Here is a 17,568-nt window from a genome sequence, read left to right as displayed (position 1 = left end):
ACTTCAAGTCAAGGTCAGCAAGTCTCCAAAATAGTTGGATCTTTTGACTTTTAAATGACAAGGCAATGTCATGTGGTGCGACTCCAATAATGATATTGAGTAATGATATCAAGTAATGATATTAATGCATGGCCTTAAACTTAACAACTACCTTACTAACTATTAATAAGGAGATTATTGAGGCAAAAGTAATAGTTAATAGTTAGTTAATAGGTTTATCTATTGGATGGGATTAAGGGATGTAGAATATGATCATTCAGAATAAGGAACTAATATGTGCTTTATAAGTACAAATAAACAGCCAAAATCCTATTAATATGCATGCTAATAAGCAACTAGTTAATACAAAGAACTGGACCCTAAACTAAAGTGTTACCCAATAAAATAAAAACGTAAAAATCTTTAAAAACCTTTTTTTACATTTAATGATTTTATTCAATGTTTACACAACGCATGAGACATTAAACGTAAACTTTCTTGAAAATGGTATAAAAGTTTTTCAAAACCATATGAAAGTGTTATACGTTTTTCTAAACCATATAAATAAAACCAATGTGAATACAAAGAGTATATTCTTAGAACTTGGCTATTTGTTTTTAATTTAACTTGTGTTTTCTTTATCGTAGATGCTCTATTTTGTCATTGGCCCAAATTGTATCCCATTCCCCACATTTAGACTCTTGCACATGGTCATTTTAGCTAAATCAGTTGTCCACAGTCCAAGCATGTGTTTTCATATAGCGAATTAAAACTAGTAGGATTCCAAAGATCTTACATGTGTGGACAGAGACTTTCAACAAAGACCCCTTTGGTATTATAGACGTGCTGGTAAAAGTAAACTCCACTTGGTGCCAACGCATGAAGGATATTTGTACCTGTCCCTGGGGCTGGAAGTGGCTCAGTAAGCCAGACTGGGGCTTAAAGGCCTGATCTGGGGCTGGGGGGAGTCAACTGGGAACAGTGCGTGTAATTAGCATGTTTAGAGTCGCGGGTGACCCGGGCTCACACGTTGATTGACAGTTCACGCTGCTGCCCAGCAACAGCCCCTTGGGAGGTTTCAAATCCCATCGATGGGCTGTAATTGAGTGTCAACAAACAGACAGGCCTCCAACGGAGCAGATCTCTGAACACTGCCGCATATCTCCAAATGGTGTGGATGGGCTTCTCACAGCACTTCTATAAATCAGCTGGCCTGAATGCCTTGAATAAGAGTATGCTATAGTTATGACAAGTTCTTTGGATTCCTCAGTTTAGATGTTAAAATGAATGTGACACGTTTTGAAATAACGTTCTGACAAAACGTGCCCATTAATAAAGGTAGATTAGAAACATGACAGCATAATGACTTTAAGCTTTAATGGCACCTAGTGTCCGTGTCAAAGAGTTGATATTGAGTTGAAATATGAATCATGACTGCTTGAATGTGGTTAGTCACAGTTTATGAATCTGTGTGATGTTATGAATAATAATAAACAGATTATGGTGCATTCCTGTGATGCACATAGCTGACATGTCAAGGCTTAGCATTATATCAGCCTGATGTCATGCATATCAAATGCATCAGTATTACTGATTGTTTACTTAAATATGTATTTATGATTGCACTTGGGTGTAATGTTGTTTCCTCATAGTTATATATTTTATGAACTTTGATATTTGTTGCATATGAATATTTCTTTTAAACTGTCTTTTTCATTTTGTTTCTCTCTCAGCTCGATGACTGTGCTTTACAGTTATCTCATAATGGCAGTTATCTGGACCTGGAATCCACCTTGGCCGAGCAGAGAGATGAACTTGAAGGCTTTCAGGAGGATGGAGGGTAAGCAACAATGAAAAAAGAAAACGATTTTTTGTCATTATTTACAAATCTGTATGACTTTCCTCTGTGGAACAAAAAATAGATATTTTCTTCAGTTTTAAAAAAGACATATGTAACCAACATGAATACAAAGAGTACATTTCTAAAATTTGGCATATGTGTTTTAAATTCAATTTTTTTTAAATAGTATTTTGTGTTTTCTTTATCCTAGGAACTCTTATTTTGTCATTGAACCAAATATGTTTGGCCCAAATTTGATCCCATACCCCACATTTAGGCTTGACACTTAGGAATATAATTAAATAGACTTGTCAGTTAACAATGGCTTAAATTTCAGTCTGTGGTGTTTTGATGTAATTTTGGAGCTTAAGGGCTGCATTAAGTTTCTTACTTTATTTTCCATGGGAAAAATAACAGCATACTGGTATGGAACACCATGAGGGTGAATAAATAATTACAGATTTTTTATTTTTGGCTAAGTATTCCTTTAAATATTTACCCTGTGTTCTGATTTCTGAATTTTCAAAAACAAGCAAACTAGCTACTCACACTTAAAGCATTTGTGTGTTTTCATATATGAGTTTAATATTAGAAATCAAATAAATGTTAGCTGTATACCGACGATCACTTTGTTAGTCTGAATCTCTGAATCACTTCTAATACTGGAGTGTCTGATGATGATCCATGATCCTGTTTTCTTTTTTGTTGTCTTATACAGTTTAAGTGTATTGTATTAGGAGTAGTCCAGATTTCATAATGCAATAATTTCCCCTGGTGTACCTTTATTTACCTTGAGAGAGTTTTTGGATGGAGTTATTCACGACCCTTTCAATTTTTTAGTATTGTCTTTTAATAGGTTATTTCACATTTTGTTAAATTGGAGACAACTATAAGCACTATCTAGTCATGTGCATTCCATAAAACATTCCGTCTAAAGCTATCAGAAAGACCTTAAAATCTCACAGCACGTGTTCTTTTGTCTTGAGCACATACCACAGTCGTTCTGTGACAGGCCTTTATTCAGCGAGCCCTCAAAATACCTGACTGGTTGGCAAGGGCACAGATGATGTCAGCCTCCGGTTTTAAGAAAGCTGGCAAGATTCAGAGTTAATTGTCTTGGGTTGAGCAAAGTCCAAGAGTAGATGCTTCTTTTAAAATTAATCATGGTTTAAAGACTATTTATCCCCTAGAATCTTTTTAGCTTGCAGTTTTAAATCCATGGCATTAGTATGGAAGCCTGTTTCCACCACTTTATTTCTTGTATTTGTGACATGGCATCACACAATGTTACTTTTATATCTCACAAACGACTATTTCTCATAATTGCAACTTTTTCTCTCACAATTTTTATTTGAATCGCTTAATGTCAGTTTTTATATCTCACAATTCACTTGTAACTTTATCTCTTGCAATGTGGCTTTGTGTATCACAGACTGTTTTGTAATTGTGACTATATCTCACAATGCTAGTTTTATATCTCACAATTGTCTTTACTTATCATAACAGCAATTTTATATAACACAATGTGATTATCTCACAATGTCACTTTATAACTTGCAGTGTGACTTTATTTCTTTCTTGTAATTTTGACTTTTTAAACTTTATCCCACCATTACCATTTTATTTTTTAATCTGATGGAAAAACAAGCTTCCATAAATTAATGCTAACAGTGTGCCTGAACTCTCAAGTCAGATGAATCTGATACTAGTGCAAACCCATGTAAACATACCAAATAAAACAAACAAGTTTTTTTTTACCTCAATGAGTAGCTTTTGATTCACAGTTTTATTAGATGACACTGCTATCTTTTCTAGCCACCGAATTGACATAGCCTACAGAAACTGCCAAATGCCAGTGATTCAAGGCTAGATTTTGGTATTTGAGGCTGTTGACAAGGCCACAAATATTTAGGGATGCATTTGTGTAAATTTGGAGGCTGGTCTAGCGGCATTTCATTTCCACTGGATTGGGCTCAAATTCAAAATATAGTTAAAGACAGTAAGTGAATGGATGTCTTTTGGAAGAGTGAGAGGCTGAAGGGCCACTTCTTTTGGTCTCTGAGAGATGAATGGTAGTGCCAACTGGCATGCTGTTTCTCTCTTCTGTCTGTGTTCAGGACCCCCCCCCCTCCCCCTTCCCTCTTCCCAAGAGGCTATCAAGGGTGTGCATTATTAGACCCATGCAGAGTGTCTGAGTGGGCTGTGGAAAGCAGGAATGGAGGACTACATTACTGTTAATAACAGGGTAATTCAGCACAGTGGGCTTTTATGGCCTGGATGGGCTGGAGTTCACAGCCCCCTCCATTTACTGAAGTTGTGCTTTATTACGGGGTCTAAAAACCTTGGCCGAAGTACGTGATTAAACCAAACCCAGTCTCCTCCTCCTTCCCTCTTTTGTGGTTTTTCTATCTTGCTTCATGCGATGTCTCTGACCTACATTTCATCAATTGCTGAAAACTGAAAAAAAAAGTAGGCTAATTGCCTCGAGGAATAATTTGAGGTTCCTTTGTTGCTTCTTCATTGTTGCTACTGTATCTTCTTACTGTTTACATTAGGCCTGGGATGAATTATCAGGCTTTTCTTAATTCACAAGTATTCATTTTCCCCTTCTTTTGGCTTTCAGTTCTTTTCAAACTGAGATTAACTGTTCTAACAACTGCAACATTTACTCCATCGCTTTGATGCACGTTGTTAAATAACGTCAACATATAAAAATGTGATTTTGCATGCGACTTATTCTCGTTGCTAATCCATGTCCTTGAAGATTTCTTTCTCAATGTTGAACCTGGAGGCCTGTGATGGGATTCCAAAGGGACAATCAGAAATGGATACAGATTACAAGTTGCATTCCACAGGTGCCTCAGTCATATGAAGTCACTTTGGTCTCTGATTGAGGAATGATCCTCTAACGCCTAATTTTGTAAGGTGGATATCTCTGTTTCATAGTGGCTTAACCGTCCTAATCATTACCACACCACCTCATGCAGAAAAAGCTGTCAGAGTCTGAAACAGGGCCCCGGATTTAATCCCATTCGCTGTTAGTGCGAACCCTCTTCTGGCAAACCACCAACAAAATTTTCTCACACCAGGGCTCAACTGTTTTGTGGCCCAGTCAGATCTTTACTTGTCTTGCCAAAATTTGTATTGGCCCCACCACAAAAATTATTAATATTATTTTTTCAATATATTTATTTAATTAAAAACAGATTTATTTTTGATAAATAAATATTTATTTTTTGTAAAATATTTAAATCAGACGGCTCAAAACTCTGAACTCTTTTACTCCTAAGATAACTGTTGACATCAATGAATAAATATGTCTGAAATCTCACTTCTTTATATGTGAATACCTCGCCTATTCTCTCTGTCTCCCTCTCTTGCTTTCTCTGCCCACTTATATTTTTCTTGAACTCGTTTTTTTTTCCTGGCCGATGTGCCGGAGGAGCTTTCGTCGGGCTCGGTTAGCCTCTGGCCCTGGAGAAACGCCTAGTTCCTTTTAATGGGAAAGCTTCAAATATTTGTGCGGATTATATGGATAGAGGGGTAGGAGGCTGCTCAGCTGGACCACTGGATTTTTCCCTTATTGCTGAAGTAAATGGCAGGCAGAGGAAGTGAGGTCGAAAGTGTGGAAACACTGAGGTGCCGTGTATGTGTTTCTATGATCCCGGTCTTTTGAGAACCTTATGAATAGATTGGCAGGTGATCATTGGGGATGCACCATTATCGGTATCGGTCGATATATGTTAATTTTTAATGTTATCTGAGACACTTCAGATACGCACTCTGTTCCCCATGAGGATTTTGAATTGCTTGAAATAAGATTGAAATCACTTCAAAAAAATAAAATACAGTTAAGTGCAACATGCAAATCTGTCATATAAGCTACATAAAATTATAATGAGAACATCATTATAATTGTGTGCTTGGGTCATGGATTTTAATGGTGAGACTTGTTTTTGTAATCAGACTCTCAAAAATTATCTAAAAAATTGGATTTAGATTTATCGGCCAATATATCGGTTATCGGCTTTCAGATACAAAGAATTATCGGTTATCGGTATCGTCCAAAATGTTCATATCACTGCATCCCTAGTGATAATCCTTCAGCAGATTTTTACATATTTAGGATGCTTCCAGCTACACATACAGTTTATATGAATAAAATATAAAAACACATTGCAGTGTGTAATTCCACCACCACCAGTGGCACGAAATGGAACTGCAGAAATAATTGTTTCCAAACAGGTTTCCAGGGTTTTCTGTGTTGCTTTGAACCTTGTTGCAAATTCATCTCTGGTATATGTCACATTAGCCTAGTTTCCATCCACTTTTTGCGCTGTTATGTTATCGACAAAGTGAATATGCGATAAAAAAACATTACGAACTTTGCCGTCTCCAGACTGTTTCCATTCAATTGGCCTTTTACCGATAAGATTGTGTGCGTGATGACGTCACGAATGACGAAAGCGATTTGTCGCATATGTTTTGGTGTATCGCAAAAAAAAAGTGCCCTTGAGCCGTTTCCATACATCTTTTATTTTTTTTTATTTTTTTTATCGCAAATTCTACCTTTTGGGGTTCCAGTCAGCACACTTGATAAATGTTGCAGATATGTTTTACATGCATGCACAAACAAATGCCTTTCAACTTATGTGTGCAAAATTCAGAATAAAATGAATGTGCAGCAATTTGTACAAATAGAGAGTCTGTAGGCCTACTGTGTTGTTGCTATTAAATAAGCGCATTTTGTTTCATATTTGTTAAAATATTATAATGTTATTTTTTCATCTATGTTGATTATGAAAAGTGAACCGCACGGGATGAGCAATATCGAGAGACATGGAGCGGGTCAGACATGATTTTGACCACTTAATTAAGTTAAGTTTTGCTGAAAGACTTTGTTTAAAGTGAATTTCGTTTTGTATAAATTGTATGTTAATTTTAATATTTTTTTATCAACCATTTACCTGCATTTAATAAATACAAATATTTAAATATAGCAGACAACAATCATAGAGGCGCCCGTGCGGTCACTTGCATTGCTCGTGAACAGGAGCGCATCTCATCCTAACTTAACGAAACTCAGCATATGCCTCACAGACATGAAATATATCTTAAGAAAGCTTGAAATGTCTTTTTAACAATTTAAAACGAAAAGAAATAGGCTACTCTCTGGTTATGTAATCCATGATGTGCATTTCTCTCTATAGGCGCGTTCACTACTATGAGATGGCGATCGTCAACTTCATCTTTACAGTTGTTGTTGCTGTTAATAAACTAAAAATAATAGGCCTATAATTGTATTAAACAATACATTAAATGAAATTGTAATTGTATTAAAAAAGCAACAAAAAATCCCTGTTTAATTTTTTTTAAACCTATGCTAATTACGCATTATTTAAATTCAGGTAGGCTACTGAGTTGCTGTCCTCAGTGCTGCAGAAAAGCGCTGAAACGGAGATGAAGGGGAACCCGTTTTTTTTTTTTTTTTGGCTTATTTTAACTGGCCCATCCAGTTTTCCTTGATTCACCTACAATCAAAATCCTGGCGCCGCTAGTGCGCACGTGATGAAAATCATGTGACACCACATTTATTTGCGTTAAAGCCCTTTTTTTTCGACAAAAAGTGTTTCCAAACTAGTTTTTCGCGTCATTTAAAGTATCGACATAGAATGTATGCGCTAAAGTTAAACGGAAAAGGATTGTGTCGACATTTGCAAAAAATATCGATAATTGCCATTTCCATCAGCTATATCGGTAAACATTTTGATGCGCTAAGCCTTTTTTCGCAAAAAAACACTTGGATGGAAACCTGGCTAATGATTGTTTAGCGTTTTCTAGTAACATTTTGTTAAAACTTGTAATTGACCTGGAAGAATATCAACTAAAAGAAATATTTATCTAAACTAAACTTTATTTAAACTATAAAAGTAATCTGTAATCGCATAGAAAAGAGCATGGAAAAAGGTCTTCAAATTTTCCCATTTTGATTTCCATTTAAGAAAGAATGACACAAGAGCAAGGAAATTATGTCAAATTCTTTATTTTTTGTGAACTTTGTCCTTTTGTCTTGAGAAATACATAAGAGCTTCATTCTTGCACTGAGAAGTCCTTAAAGGCACTAGGTGCTCGGAAACCTTAATTTCTAGCTTATTTGCTGAGTCATATCGGTTCCAGGAGGCCCTGTATAGTCTGCTGTTAATTGCACTATAGGCAACTGGTTGTTTTTGAACAGGGTCCAAGTATGCAAGGCAAGGAGGTAAACGCTACCTGTCGACAATGGGTCTTCTCTCTGTAATTTTCTTCCTCTCAATTTTTCTCTCCCTTTGTGTTTTTATGGGACTTCATAGTGTGATATCCATAAATAGGCTGGTAGTGAACAGTCAAATAAAGTTGGTTAGAGTCCGCATGTTAAAACTCCACAGACCCAGGAGAGACTGCATGGGGCCGGGATCAGGGTTTATAAGACGCTTGGGAGTAAATAAAGAGTAGAGCGATGTGCTAGTTCAACTCAGAGGTCTGATACTGCTTTAAACTTCAACTTTTCCTACAGACAAGCATTTGTTATGATGGTCTGTTCAGGAGTTGTGATGATTAACCTGCAGAGGTTAGGTTTGTTCATTCATTTGCCAGAGCAGGGTCCTGAATCTACAGTACTCCTCACTTGCTCTCTCTGCCAGAGACTTTAGTCAGGATAGACACTATACAGTATTTAATTAGTTACAAATGGAAATGAGGCTGTGAGGGATTGAAGTGGAGGTCAGATTTTGGAGGTGGGTGAATCAGATGATCCATTAGCCTGGTTTACATTACAGATTTGCGCAAAACTTTTGCGATTATTTTGTAAATGTTGATAATAAACTATTGCGAAAGGATGGCGTTTCCATTAACAGATGTTATGCAACTAATTTTTCCTCTTGTGATAAGTCATTCCAAAAATCATGGCAACGGATATTCGAAGGTTTTTGTACTGTATATCACAGCCACCAGGCGTGTTATCCAAGCATTAATGGCAAGGAAAGCCCCTTATACTTGGTAGCAGCCACGAATGAGGTGTTTCTGGGTGTTTCTCCCTCCCATCTGCTTCAAGGTCTTGATAAATTGTGGCATTTCGATGTTGTTTAGAATCCAGTATTCCCATAAGTCTTTTCTTCTGTCCAAACATACCATGCCTTCTTTAAAGAATATTTGACTTTCACATACGCCAGGTGACCTGTAAATGCGAAAAACTATTTCCATTGCAGTTTTGCGAAATATTCCTTTTTCAAATTGCTTGAAAAAACACCTCATGCGAGCGCAAAAACTTTTTTGAAATACATGGGAGTATTTGCGACATTGACGTGCTTAATATTGGGCATATTTTCAATTTGCGCAATTTGAAGGGTAATGGAAACGCAGCTAGTGATAATCTTGGTAGTTGGACAAACTGTTCCGATAAAATACTTTCTTTGAGGTGTAATAAGGATATATTTCTTCTTAGAGTTTAACACGATTTTTAAACATGAGTAATTAATTTCAAATTGGTCTAAAACATGCAGTGGGCTTGACTGTAGATCAAAACTTATGGTACCACTTCTAGTCATTCTACTGACTAGAACTAATTTTGCAATGTCAGAGTCTTTGGAAACTGTCTGCTTAATAACTGCTAACACTTTATTTTCCTTTCACCAAGCTTATTTTCAGGCAGCAACTACACTTTTTACATTTTCAATTTTTGAGAATAGAGCATATTTTGTTTGTATCTATCCAGTTGTACAGAATTGTTGATGTCTGTGTGTGCTGGGATGACTACTCATGATATAATCTTTCCCTTACTCAATGTTGTTGTATCTTTAATAGGCACTGAACAGCAGCTTGCCTCTATATGTACATAAAAGATGGAAGCATAATACTGATTGTAACAAAAAGTTAGCTTTTAAAAGGGGTACAATTAAACTGAAATGTGTGCACTGGGACTAACTAAAATTTTAATGGAGCATACTCATAAAAAATATAATAGATTGCCAATGCTATTTTAAATGGTGTGTTTTTTAATCGATTCATTCATTAATTATTGTAAATAATAAATTAATTATGTAACAGATTTATATATATTTTAAGTTCTTTCAATTTAACAGAACTTTGTTGCAGATTGCCAATGGCCAAATTAAAATTCTTAGCTTATCGACTGATATTGTCAGTGCAACAGTGTTTTATTTGTGTTCTTATGTAACAGAGCGGCTGTGAAAGGTCTGTTCATGGTTGTGAAATTGTAAAGTCAGGATAATTTGTCTTGGATAAGCAAAATGAGACTGTCTGTGTCTTTGGCTGGTGTTACGTGGCCAATGTTGGAGACACTTTCTCCTTTTGGCCCCAAACAGATCTCAGGTTGCAGGGGCTATTCTGTTTCACAAAGCTGGGCACGTTTGTCTGGGTAACTCAAATCATTGGGCCGTGAGCTGTGGAAAAAGACTGAGTCATCCGGCTGCAGATCTGCGCTCTGGGAAACGGCGTGGACACCAGTGCAGGATGATACACTCTATGTCAGCCGTACTGTATGTGCTAGACCATCCACAGCCATGTAGTCGCTTGGCAGGCACCCACACGCTGAAATTCTCACAGTATTAAGCCAAGACGTAAAGCCAAGACATACAGCTTCACCCTCAGAATCCAGTTCTCCTGCACTTTTCTCCGGATTGCTCCAGAAATGCAAAAACTGGATTCCTCTGGGTATCTCATAGACTTGCTGTTTAATTTGATAATGAGCATGTAGGGTGCTGTAGAGTAAGGTTATGGTTAGTAGCCAGGCTAATGTTACTGGTGAGGAAAGCGCAAGTTCATTATGAAATAGATCCAGTTACTCATTAGCTTCAACAGCAGAAAGATTAAGTTGCATGATGTTGTCTGTCAAGTTCCTTTAGTAAAAGCCATGCTGACACATACTGTCTTTGGCCCAGACACATGTCCATATGTTGTATTTTGAAAATTGCCCATTTTGAAATGCCATGAATTTTTTTCAGACAACCTGTTAGACAAATTGGTTACATTTTTAACACTTTTATCACTGTATACAGAATTCTCATTGTATTACATTACAAAATATGTTAAAGATAAACTTTATTGTTCTTGATGACAAATGTTAGTGACTTAATTTTTTATATATACAGTGAGGAAAATAAGTATTTGAACACCCTGCTATTTTGCAAGTTCTCCCACTTGGAAATCATGGAGGGGTCTGAAATTGTCATTGTAGGTGCATGTCCACTGTGAGAGACTGGAGAAAATTTTTTTTCTGGAGAAAAAATCCAGAAATCACAATATATGATTTTTTAACTATTTATTTGTATGATACAGCTGCAAATAAGTATTTGAACACCTGTCTATCAGCTAGAATTCTGACCCTCAAAGACCTGTTATTCTGCCTTTAAAATGTCCACCTCCACTCCATTTATTATCCTAAATTAGATGCACCTGTTTGAGGTCGTTAGCTGCATAAAGACACCTGTCCACCCCATACAATCAGTAAGAATCCAACTACTAACATGGCCAAGACCAAAGAGCTGTCCAAAGACACTAGAGACAAAATTGTACACCTCCACAAGGCTGGAAAGGGCTACGGGGAAATTGCCAAGCAGCTTGGTGAAAAAAGGTCCACTGTTGGAGCAATCATTAGAAAATGGAAGAAGCTAAACATGACTGTCAATCTCCCTCGGACTGGGGCTCCATGCAAGATCTCACCTCGTGGGGTCTCAATGATCCTAAGAAAGGTGAAAAATCAGCCCAGAACTACACGGGAGGAGCTGGTCAATGACCTGAAAAGAGCTGGGACCACCGTTTCCAAGGTTACTGTTGGCAATACATTAAGACGTCATGGTTTGAAATCATGCATGGCACGGAAGGTTCCCCTGCTTAAATCAGCACATGTCAAGGTCCGTCTTAAGTTTGCCAATGACCATTTGGATGATCCAGAGGAGTCATGGGAGAAAGTCATGTGGTCAGATGAGACCAAAATAGAACTTTTTGGTCATAATTCCACTAAACGTGTTTGGAGGAAGAAGAATGATGAGTTCCATCCCAAGAACACCATCCCTACTGTGAAGCATGGGGGTGGTAGCATCATGCTTTGGGGGTGTTTTTCTGCACATGGGACAGGGCGACTGCACTGTATTAAGGAGAGGATGACCGGGGCCATGTATTGCGAGATTTTGGGGAACAACCTCCTTCCCTCAGTTAGAGCATTGAAGATGGGTCGAGGCTGGGTCTTCCAACATGACAATGACCCGAAGCACACAGCCAGGATAACCAAGGAGTGGCTCTGTAAGAAGCATATCAAGGTTCTGGCGTGGCCTAGCCAGTCTCCAGACCTAAACCCAATAGAGAATCTTTGGAGGGAGCTCAAACCTGACTGATCTAGAGAAGATCTGTGTGGAGGAGTGGGCCAAAATCCCTCCTGCAGTGTGTGCAAACCTGGTGAAAAACTACAGGAAACGTTTGTCCTCTGTAATTGCAAACAAAGGCTACTGTACCAAATATTAACATTGATTTTCTCAGGTGTTCAAATACTTATTTGCAGCTGTATCATACAAATAAATAGTTAACAAATCATACATTGTGATTTTCTGTGATCCGGATTTATAAATTTGGCCATCACATTAAAAATAACATTTAAATTGGACAATATTTAGAGCTTTGGGGCCTCATTTATAATGCGTGCGTACGCACAGATTTATCTTAGAGTGTGCGTACACTAAAATCCTTTGACAGTCTTTGAAGGGTCTGAGCAGACGTACACACTTTTCCTTGTGGCAGAAAGTCGGAGTACTGCAGGTATTTGGAAATCTAAGCCACTCACCATTTTCAAGTAAAAGGATTTGCACGTTGACTGGTGCTCTTTTATATGTTAATGACATTAATTAGGCGACGTTTACAAAGCGGAGATCGGAAGCCATTCAGCTGAGCACAATTTCAAGATAATTTGCGATTTATAACTTTTTTTTGCGCCTACGTAAGTTCTCTAAATCACATGTACTGTACGCACATTTGAAAAATGATCGTAAGATCAGATGTGAACCAGAAAGTATTTTGAAAGTGTCCACAATGATGCAAGCATGCATGTTAATGTTAGAGGTACACACTATTACCGAATACATGTCTCCTCTGGCCTAAACAATGCTCTTCAAGTCTGTGTGCTATATCACTGCAGTGTTTTTAAGTGTGTAGCATGGCATTTTGAAGACTGCTGGTAGGTAGTCACTAATGGAGATGCCCCCATCTGTGGCATGCTGCCAGCTAGACCATCAAACTTTCATTGTGTAACTCACACAATGCTACATTTGTTTACAGGTCTCACTCTTTGCGTCCTGCTTTCGGGAAGCACTGTCATACGCTGTAGGTTTGAGGAAGTGAATCTTCTAGAGAAATCATATCTTTTCTCCCATCTCCATGAGTTTCTGTTTTGGCTGCATTTCTTTATTGTGTTGCATCTTGTCCACCCCATGTTTATCTCATGTCTGGTAAACGGAGGCTTCAACCCACATGGATGTTACTACAGAGTCGCTGTCGTTACGGATTGTGGTTGGTCGACTTGTTCTAAAGCTGAACGTTAAGCATCCATCTATCTTCATCTATCCTCCAACTCAAATGCAGCTGCATCTCATTCCATTGTGTGTTTACTTCCAGTTATTCATGAGACAGACAGTTCCTCTGTTCATCTGGCCTGATAATCTATGGAAAATAGGGGGTTGGGTCTGTGCCCGTACTTGTCTGTCACTCTTTATATGGATGATGTGACCTACATGTCATTCCCGCAGCCACCTCTGCTCTAGGGGTCAGGGAAGTCCGGACGCCATCTGACCCTTTCTTCACAACAGGGCTCTCTTCGCCCCCTTAGTCTGTCCAGTTTCTCCTTCCCCTGAGTCTCCTGGCAGTTAGTAGGTCACAGGAAGTCGGCTGGGTCTTTACTGTCTTTTGGAGCTCAAGGCCACACATGGCTCCGCTCCCTCAAGACTTTAGTATCTTAAATCACTTAACCTAAATATAAGAGCAGATGCAACACGCAGCATCAGTCTACTGATGTAAACAGAGGTGCTGTGAAACATTCACCTTCACAAGTGTATATAAATACGGCTGGTTGCATTGTGCTCTATCAAAATGCTCTCCTATCCTGTATATGGAGTTCCAAATGAGAGCTTGTTTATCTAATCATCAATCATAACATGAGGCTGTTTAGCCTACTCCTGTGACAACTCATCTAGCATCACTCCCTCACTTCAACTCAAACTTTAGGGTGTGTTCACACTTGGCAGGTTTTGTTAGATTAAAACGAACTCTGGTGTTCATTTGAAAAAGTGCGAGGGCTGCCGTCCGAACCCTGGTGCACACCAAACAAGCTGAAAATATGGGTCTCAGTCCGCTGCCAAATGAACTCTGGTGCGGTTCGGCTTGAATGCAACATGGATCAAAGACATCTAAACGAAACAAAAACGGGACGTAATGTCACAAGATGAATGCTCAAGCACACCTGACGTAATGTCACAAGATGAATGCTCAAGCACACCTGGTTCTTCTCGTCATAGTCGTGATGTTGATCATAACAGTTCAGTACAGGTGTCAGAACTGCGTCTTCTTGCAGCTGTGTGTGCAGTGGTGCAGCTCTTTGTGAGTTCTCAACTGGTTAAAAATACCATCATATGTACGCACATGTGACCAGTCCTACTCGACCCACTCTGAGTGGGATTCGAACCCGTGTCTCCGGCGTGGGAGGCTAGCACACTAACAAGATTGCTAGTGGCGCGCCCGCCTCCCATGCTGGAGACCCCAGTTTGAATCCCGCTCGGAGGCTGGTTGAGGTGAACTGATTATATTTGGTGCCTTGACCCGGATGGGAGTGAGGTTTTGGGGGGGGGGTGAGTGTAATGGACGTAGGCCAGTAAGAGCTGTGTGTGTAAACCTCACTCCCCTGATCTCAAGAGGCGCTCTAGCGACTGACGTTAGATGCTGCGGTCTTTAGTGTCCTTTTTAGCGTGCCCGCCTCCCACGGTGGAGACCCTGGTACAAAATCAAAAAATTACTTTGTTAAAAATGTAACCAGTAATTTAAATATCACAACATAAGTATTGTAGCCTGACTACTTTACCTAAGGCAAATGATGCAATTAATTTGTAATTTAATAAAAAAAATTATGAATCTTTAAATGATTCAGTAATATCTTTTTAATTAATTCACAGGATGTTTTTATGCATTGAGAAATAAGTGAATCGTAGCAAAGACATTAAAAGTTTAACTTTTTTTTAACCATATTCCTGTTAACCTTGCTTATTTATTCAGGTTTCTGCTTTATGATAATTTGTTTTTGTGTTTGTTCCTCAGGAGAGGAAAGAAGCACAGTATTGTCCTGAGAACACAGCTGTCTGTCAGAGTCCATGCCTGCATAGGTGAGTAACTAGATACTGTTTTCATTTAAATAAACTATGAATGGCAAGAAAAACATGTAATACTCCATCTTCACCCATTTAAATTTCTTGCTCAGTCAGCAGATTCTAGCTGCATCAGATTGTTTAGGAATAATTTTCTCATTTGTTGCTTGTTGAATGACGGATGTGTACATTATACTTACTGAGGCTCTTGCTTGATTTTTACTGTGTGGTAAAGATTTCCTGTTGTTAATATGCCCTCACGCCGCAACATTTATGATTTAGTTTAAACTTGTTCCATGCTTGATTTCTCAATCAATATAAAACAGCTAATGCAGCAACTTTATATGAATGCCAGGGTAGTGCCACACACACACACACACACACACACACACACACACACACACACACACACACACACACACACACACACACACACACACACACACACACACACCCTATGGAAAAAACACATTGGAGTTTAAAACATTTAAAATTTAATTCCATTTTGGCTGAAGAGGGAACGTTTATACGACACTGATGTATTAATAAAGGAAAAGTTTTTCCTTTGTGTTTTTCGTGTACAGATGACAACATTTTCAAAATGTCACGGATCCCTGTTCACATGGATCCGTGAAAACGAATAAAACACTGTATTATGCTGCCAGGCCAGTAGTTGGCGATGTCACTTTGTAAAAAAAAAAAAAAAAAACACTACGCGCATATAGACATGAACATCTTATACGCATGTGCATGATGTCACCCCGTTTTACAAATTTGCGTTTTTGCTGTTTACATGGAGAAGATAACGGTATGGTTTTCAGAAACTTCACTTTAATATCAGTTTTCAAAAGCTTGCATTTTCAGGCCCCCAAAACACTGTTGTCGTTTAAATGAACGGCCAAAACGCATAAAAAGTTGTACATTTTTTGTTGAAAACGGTGTCATGTAAACGCCCCCTTAATTTATAGTTTGTGTGTTCAGTTTCAAAAACACTCAAAAATGTATCATGTAACATCTATCACATTAATTGTATTACGTAGTTACTGTATATTTCTTCACAATCTAATTGTTTATCTCATGTCCCTAAACCCTGTTGACAGAATCAGGCTTCATTACCTCCATAAGCCTTATCCCAGATTAACATCTGTGTCATTGTGTGGAAGCAGGACGGCTACGGCTATCACGAAGGATTAAGTGTCACAGACAGCACCCTCAAAAACCATTAAGGATAAAAACTGTGTAGTTTCTCTGGAATTGTAGTATGCATGTAACTTACTTCAGGGGTTTATGTTACATTGGTGATTTGTAGTCTCAGACTGCACAACCATGAACCGTATATGGACCGTCTGATGCATGTTGGACATACAAATTGGTTTTACTAGTGCACTTGGAAGTTACCAGGCTGCTACAATTGCTGGGTTTCCGTCCATCCATGTATTATTTTTTTTTTTTGTAAATAGTGACATCCCAATAAAAATGTGATGTTTCAGTATCCAATAGTATGCCATCGTTTTACAGCAATTGTCTTGCGTACATACATAAAACTTTTGCTGTGACTTCTCCAGTGGCTTCAACTTTACTTTCTATTTTTATTTGGCAGCAGTTTTACAATGTCTGTGAATGTATTGACAGTAGTAAGTCTTGATACTTGCTCTGCAACAGCAGCAGTGTAGCAGATCTATTTTTTTTTTCTTGTTTGAATGGGCAGTTCTTAGCTGGAATAATCTGCAGTGTGGTGCAAGGATGCTGTCAAAACCCCACCACCTGGTTCCATCGATATTTTCCTATGGAGTTTTATTATGGGCTTTTTGAGGATGAGTAAAGTAAAGCTTGTGGTGAAATGATGTTCTGCAATGTAAATTACACCCACCAATACCGAAAATGTGATATTTGAAGCTTATGTTTTTTAAAAAAGAAACTAGATAAGACAGTTACAATGTAGAACAAAACGTCAAAGTATCGATAAGTTATGTTTACCACAAGCTTTATTTCATAAACTGAAAAAAAGAAAAAAACATTATAAAACCCCATTGGAAAATCTTGAAGGAACCAGCGGCGAATCAGTCTTCCGGGTTCTGACTTAATCTCTGTGTGGACCAGACTTCATGCCGACAGTCAAATGTCTCAGTGATTCACTGCCGTTGTCTACAGGAACTGGTAGTCAGTGTTTAAGACAAGTGTGTGTCTGTAGCGAGCAGTATAAAGTTAGTGGCGTGCTGCACTGCAGCCAAGCACACGTGGCTCGCGCAGTTTTCCCTCTCCAGACTGCAGAGGAAAATTTAACCGTCAGCCTGCAAAAGCCATTAAGCTCAGAACTGTCAGATTTTAATTTGTACGTTTCGCAAAAAGTGTTAT

At 38.3% G+C, this 17,568-nt stretch overlaps 1 protein-coding gene across 4 annotated transcripts in view; it reads left to right on the top strand.

Annotated features, from left to right (window-relative positions):
* fhod3b (formin homology 2 domain containing 3b) overlaps positions 1–17,568 on the top strand; it is a 179,184-nt gene that overhangs the window by 13,096 nt on the left and 148,520 nt on the right. For all 4 annotated transcript variants that reach the window (XM_079895926.1, XM_079895925.1, XM_079895924.1 and 1 more), the window contains exons 2-3: positions 1,713–1,819; positions 15,167–15,231. In XM_079895926.1, the coding sequence (XP_079752052.1) occupies positions 1,713–1,819; positions 15,167–15,231 (172 nt within the window). The remainder of the gene's footprint in view (positions 1–1,712; positions 1,820–15,166; positions 15,232–17,568) is intronic.

This window comes from Squalius cephalus, assembly GCF_949319135.1.
Source record: "Squalius cephalus genome assembly, chromosome: 15".
In the NCBI taxonomy this organism is placed as follows: Eukaryota; Metazoa; Chordata; class Actinopteri; order Cypriniformes; family Leuciscidae; genus Squalius; species Squalius cephalus.
The sequence above is the reverse complement of the archived record's forward strand: the minus strand, read 5'-3'. Positions and strand labels throughout refer to the sequence as shown.